General features: G+C 32.0%; 1 protein-coding gene across 1 annotated transcript; it reads left to right on the top strand.

Annotated features, from left to right (window-relative positions):
* The first annotated feature begins 1,176 nt into the window (after positions 1-1,176).
* LOC105128681 (cytochrome P450 94A1-like) lies at positions 1,177-3,141 on the top strand. The gene has a single exon (XM_011030457.1). The coding sequence runs from the start codon at positions 1,450-1,452 to the stop codon at positions 2,998-3,000; it is 1,551 nt and encodes a 516-aa protein (XP_011028759.1). The 5' UTR covers positions 1,177-1,449; the 3' UTR covers positions 3,001-3,141.
* Positions 3,142-6,985: the final 3,844 nt, after the last annotated feature.

Here is a 6,985-nt window from a genome sequence, read left to right as displayed (position 1 = left end):
TACAATAATAAAAATTTATTAAAAAATTAAATAATAAATAATAAAGGTAAAAAAAATAAAAAGGTGGGAGGTTATTAATTAATTTTAAAAAAATTATCAAAAGTTGAAAAAAAAAGGTTGTATTTTGTTGGGCTGGGCTTGTTTTGTTTTTTAAGCATCTTGTCTCCTGTCGGTTTATTTTCCAATCATTTGTTGTGATAGAACAATTAAAGTACAAGTTTTTATATTTTAAAATTTATTTTTAACTTGTTTCTATATAAAAAACATTTAATTTTTTTTTTATAAACTCATTATCAACCACAAACACCCTCTAATCACTCCAATAAATAAATAAATAGATAAATTATGTTATATTTTTGCTGGTATGGTTATAAAGAAAAAAAAAACATATTTATTAAACTTCTATAAAGAAGTTGAATTTATTGACATATCATTCTTTTTATAGATGGAATGTAATTATCGGGCACCTTGTCCCCTCAACATTTTCAAGTAATTTTTTTGATCATCTTTCAACATCCAAAAACCAAAACTTGAAAAAAGTAAAATTTGATATTATATAAAATATGAATAGTTAGAACAACATGGATCAAATATCAGAAAATTTAAAATCCCAAAATTAAATTAATTTTTTTACGTTGGAATGTAATGAAGCATGTTTTGTAGAACGAGGATCAATTTTAATAAAAAATAAAAAATTTAAATGGGGCATGTTTTGTTGTTATTAATTGAAGTTGATTTTTATAGTTTTTTTTATTTTTATTTTCAACCCTAATTAAATTATGATTTCTCATCATCAAGACCCAGAATGTTTTTGAAAATCTTTCAAAACATAGCATATGTGAGATAATAAACAAAAAAAATCATATTAATATAACGATAAAATTATAAGAAATAAAAATTCAACCATTGAAGAGAGAGAGAGAGCATGTTTCATATGAATAATAAAGCGTTTGTGAGGTGTGTTCCATTGACTTCCTCCACATCTTTTAGATATTTCTGTAATAATTTCCTCATAAGGAGCTTTTATAAATAATTTAACAATAACAATACTAAGAAGAGGAGGAGTAGGAGTTAACAATGTCAACGCATATCCTTTCACCTTGAGAAGGCGATGCAAAATTCAAAACTGCCCGCAGGCATATATAAAAAGTAAAAAAGCTGTCGGGCCCATGCAAAAGAGAAACTTCAATGTTAGGATAAGGCTTCGGTGTTTGTGCGGTGCACCGGGCACTTAGAAAGAGAAGAGTAAAGGTTGTACGGCCAGCTTGATGACATAAGTAATGACATCATTGTTATTTTTTCTTTCAAGCGTTAACAAGGTTTTCCTTGCAAGTCCATCGGGTTTATAAATAGCAGCTCAGATTTCACGTGGATGTATCGACAGACACACACATTCCTAAGATACCAGGAGACACCACTTGGTAGCACCACCGATTACCAGACCAAACCATGTCTATTACGGAGCTCTTGACATCGATTTCCCTTCTACTACTCCCAATCTTCTTCTATCTCACCAAAAGTTCCAAGTCCAAAGCATCATCAATATCATATCCCAATGCCCCGAAATCATACCCACTAATTGGATCCTCTTTAGCCATCTTCGCCAATAGAAGCCGACGCATCCAATGGATATCAGATCTTATCCAAAACTCCCCCACTGCCACTGTTGTTCTCCACCGTTTCTTCTTGGACGATAGCCATATTCTTACAGGAAACCCAGCAAATGTCCAACACATGCTTAAAACCCAGTTTCACAACTATGAGAAAGGTAACAAAACTCGTCGGATTCTCTTCGATTTTCTTGGAAACGGTATCTTTAACATTAATGGCGATTCTTGGAAGTTTCAAAGGCAAGTTTCCAGCCATGAATTCAACACCAAATCACTGCGTAAATTCGTCGAGACCGTTGTCGATGCTGAACTCTCTCAACGCTTGATCCCGATTCTCTCCACTTTTGCTGCTAACAATACAGTCCTTGATTTGCAAGACATACTTCAAAGATTCGCTTTTGACAACATATGCAATATCGCTTTCGGATACGACCCTGCATACTTGCTGCCTGATCTCCCTGAAGCCGAATTTGCAAAAACTTTCGATGACGCTGTCAATATAAGCAGCCGGAGGTTCAATTCAGTGTTCCCCTATCTTTGGAAGATTAAAAAGTTCTTGAATATTGGATCAGAGAAACGCCTCAAAGAAGCATCCTCTCAACTGCGTCAGTTCGCCAAAAACATCATAAAAGAAAAGAAACAAGAACTCAGCAAAAAATCATCACTCGAATCAGTCGATCTCTTATCCCGGTTCTTGAGCTCTGGTCATTCTGATGAAGACTTTGTCACTGATATTGTCATCAGTTTTATACTAGCTGGCCGGGACACGACTTCTGCTGCCTTGACATGGTATTTCTGGCTGCTCTCTCAGAACCAAGAAGTGGAGAAGGAAGTACTAAGGGAAATAAAAGAGAAATCGGAGAGTCCAGTTTATGAAGAAGTTAAGGACATGGTTTACACACACGCTTCTTTGTGTGAGAGCATGAGGCTGTACCCTCCTGTCCCAGTAGATAGCAAGGTTGCAAAGCACGACGATGTTTTGCCTGATGGGACTGTGGTTAAGAAGGGTTCAAGAGTGTGTTACCATCCCTACGCAATGGGGAGGCTCGAGGTGTTGTGGGGTTCAGATTGGGGAAAGTTCAAACCAGAGAGATGGCTGGAGAGTGCTGCCGATGGAGCTAATAAGAATGGGAAGTGGAGTTTTGTGGGGAGGGACCCGTATACCTACCCTGTTTTTCAGGCTGGCCCAAGGATTTGTTTGGGTAAGGACATGGCTTTCTTGCAAATGAAGAGGATTGTTGCCGGGATATTACGGAGGTTTAAGGTTGTACCAGTGGCAGAGGATGGTTTTGAGCCCGTGTTTATTGCTGATTTGACGAGCAAGATGAAGGGTGGTTTTCCCGTGAGGTTCGAAGAGAGATCTGTGATTAAGGAGCAAGAATTCCCCTGATTTTCATCACCTTTGTAGGGATAAATTGGTAGCTTGTGCCTATATAATCAATTGTTGATATGATGGATTTTATGCATGTATGCATGGATGTTTAGCCGTTTGATTATTGATATAATTAAAAGGTATGACTATTGATTTCGATTTTGGGACATCATCAATCCCACACTCAACGCACAAAATCACAGAGCATACTGCAACCTGTAGACCACGCCCGGAGGACCTCTCCCTCCACCCAGGATGGACCCCATGCCTGCCCCCTATAACCAGACAGAGGCATAGTGCTCGAATTCCATTAAAGCACGATCACTATAACGCCAGGCACTTGTCATTTTATTTATTCTTGGCAGTACCTCAAGTGGTCATCTCCACGATGCTGTGGTGTCGCTGTCGAATATTTGATATATTCGATTTGAAAATTGTTTCAATTATTAAATAAGTCATGGTCAATCATTAATCATTAGATTCACTGTTTTTACTAAAATAAGTAAGGTTTAGTTTTTTTGAACAAGATTTAAGTTACGATGTCAAAGATTTATGCCTTTATATCTGCTAAAATCAAGATAATCAGTGCAACTTCTTTTCTGATAATTACATGACTGAAGAGACTGAGAAGTGTTTTCTTGAAAATTGATTTTTTAACTTCTATAACTATCTTTTGAAAACGATTCAACGATATATATATATATAACAATTACTTTAAAATATAATATTATTAGAAAATAATAAATTACTAATATATTTATATAGAAAATAATATATTAGGATACGGTAATAACAGTATAAAAGTTATTTGGGTGCTTTGAGTACAGTACATGGTTCTATATTTTTCAACGGGTTTAAGCTAATTAATTTAATGATTGTTCTAAGTTCCAAGATCGAAGCCCTTTGATTTTTTTCTTTTTTCTTTCTGAAAAGTGAAGGTACATAAATAGCGAGTAGAAAATTTCAATACTTCAAAATTACCATCTACGTTCGAAGAGATAGAAAATTTATTTGACCTCAGAGGGGCCGAGGACCTTGCCCCACGACCCTCCGAGTTCATGACTATTCGTCTGACAATTATGGGCTATTTGTAGATATGTGTCCTCACATTTACTCTAATTATTCAATAGGTTGCGTGTTGAATTTTAGCAATTTCAAAATAAAACACACATTTATTTAGAATAATCTTCCAAGCTCATTAACCACTCCTGTCAACACACACTTCAGCATACTTATTATTCTAAATACATTGATTATAGATTAATTCTTCAACTATAGGATTTTAACTAGCTAATTAAATAAGATTATAATAAACTAATCTAGCATAAATTCTTCTGCAACGAGAATTTCTACATTAACTAGAATTTTATCTAACAAATATCCCTCCCTTAAACTTATATTTTTAAACACTTTTTTTAACAGTGAAGGATTATTTTTTAATCTTATCTTGAAGATTCATTTTTCATCAATGATCTTTGTTAATTTTGAAAATTATGTTAATTCTCAAGTATTACTTTTCTTGATGATATTTATTTCATCATCCAAAGCTTTTCGCCATTTTATTTCCTTGATAACATCTTCAAAAGTCACAAATCATGATATAATAATATAGCAAAATGACATAGTAAATCATTAAATTGTTTGATTTTAGTTACCTCATAATTACATATTCATGTAAGTGTTTTTAACGTGTTGTGATCATTTATCATTATTTGTTGATATTCCAAGTGGATTTTAATTATCTATTAGTTACGCTGCATTTTCTACATGTTTTTTATTTTTCTCATGATTAAGGTTTTTCTTTTCTAAAACAACTTGCTCTAATTTGTTTCTGCTTTTTCTCTAAGAGAAGCAATATGTTGAACCTCACTTTTCTTTTCTAACTCAAAGGTTGTCTTTTTATCTCTTAAATAATTTTTTTATCTCTTCACATCTTTTATCAAAACTAATATCTAATTCTCTCTTCTTCTTCTTCTTCTTCTTCTTTTTTCTCAATGCCCAATAAAAAATCTGTTTGTTCCTTTTGAAACATTCATATTGCTCTTACTTTATTATACTCATGAAATCTTCATGCTCACGATTAAATGACTCAATATCTTGTTTATATTAATCTTGTATTGTTTTTTTCTCTAGTTCAAGGCTATCACACTTATCTTTGAGTAACCTATAAATATTTTCTCTCTCCTCAGCTATATGTTCAACTTCTTTTACTAGTTCTTATTTTTATTTATTAATCAACTCCTAATCATTTTCAAATTTGCCCTTCTTGTTTTTTTAGCTCATATAACAAGTTATCAATAAAGATATATTTTTTTTTTATTTTTGTAAAATTAAAATTTTATTTTCACCACCATTCCTATTAAAATAGATTTGTCCATACCAATGACATCCAGATTTTTAATGCCCATTCTAGTGACACTTGAAACACTTAACCTTAGATTTGTTCACTAGTTTTGGCTTGTAAAAAGTTGAAGATCATTACCATATTTTTTTTCTTTTTTTTATATTAAAAGAGTGATTATCTTTAAATTTTTAATGTGGTGAAAATCTATCGTTATTGATGTTGGTGCTCCTTCCTCCTTCTTGTCCAACTCTTTATGAGGTAGAAAAATAATATTAAATGAAACTCGTAAAGCTTGCTGCTTATTATCTTATTGATTCAACTTTTGCTCATGAATTATCAAGGAATTTTGCAATTCACCAATGAAAAGTTCATCAATATCCTTAGCTTCCTCTATTGAACATATAATAAAATTGAGTTTTGGTGTTAATCATTGAAGACTTTTCTCAATGATGGTTATATCTTTTGTTTTATCATTATGAATTTGCACCATGTTAATGATTGTCATTGTTCATGAAAAATAGTCTATGACTGACTCTTCCATTTCATCATAAGCAAATTGAATTTTATTCAAAGTACTTGAAATTGCTGATTTTTTGCTCCAATTTTTCTTTGGTATTTATTTCTCTTTGAATCCCAAATATTCTTGGAGGTCTCTTTATAAAGAATGGTTTCTAAGATTGGGTGGTTAATTGATTGGAAAAGATAATTATTTGCATTGGAATCTTTCAATCATTGCGCTTTTATCTCCATTCTTTTCACATCCGATATTGTTGATCCGTATGGTATTTCAGTTATTCATTGAGAAATGGTTTGTCAGTACTCCTTTGATCTTAAAACATTCTCCATTGACATGCTTCAATGATCATAATAACCATCAAAGTAAGGAATGGATAATTGAAAAAAATTATTGAAAGCCAAGAAAAAAAATTCTTTTTAATTCTTATTGCTTGAAACATTTGAGGCTGCAACTGGGAGGACTACTAAACATTACTGCTGTGAGTACTGCTGCACGTTGAAGGATAAACATTGCTAGTTTAAATAACAAATCAAAGCTGTTACTTTGAAGGTTTTGTTGCTGCTATAACTTTGTGTTCAAGGGAGAAAAAAAAACTTCTAGTTCATTTATGATTGTAAAAAGTATTGTTATGTTTTTTATTGACAAAGGGAGAAAAAGGTTGTTGCTTTCTTCTCTCATAATTAATTAACTCTAATATCAATTATTGAAAGTATAACACATGTATTCGGATAAACCTCTCAAGCTTTATTAATAAATCACTTTTATCAACACACTCTTCAACATGCTTATTATTTTGATTATAATGACTCTTATATTTATAAGAAGATTAATCTTCTAACTATCATAATCTATGTTGTTATCCATTTTTTGGGTTCCCGCAGAAAAAATACAAAAATACAAAAATATATATCAAAAAATATATCTTCAAAAGGAATCTAAAAAATAAAAGGAGTGAAAAAAGGATGCTAGAACACCATAAAATGGCTAGAAATTGGTTGAGAAGGTTCAAAAATATAAGAATTGAAATTTAACAGTATATTTTTAATTGATAAGAGCCTTATTGATAAGAAAAAATCAATTTCAAGGAAGAAAAATCCAAAATCAAATGTTTATGGACTCAATTAAATTTTATTTAAGGTTTA

This window comes from Populus euphratica, unplaced genomic scaffold, assembly GCF_000495115.2.
Source record: "Populus euphratica unplaced genomic scaffold, PopEup_1.0 scaffold11.1, whole genome shotgun sequence".
NCBI classification, from domain to species: domain Eukaryota; kingdom Viridiplantae; phylum Streptophyta; class Magnoliopsida; order Malpighiales; family Salicaceae; genus Populus; species Populus euphratica.
The sequence above is the reverse complement of the archived record's forward strand: the minus strand, read 5'-3'. Positions and strand labels throughout refer to the sequence as shown.

Coding starts and splice junctions, on each gene's coding strand:
- LOC105128681 (XM_011030457.1), top strand. CDS start 1,450: ATGTCTATTACGGAGCTCTTGACATCGATTTCCCTTCTACTACTCCCA.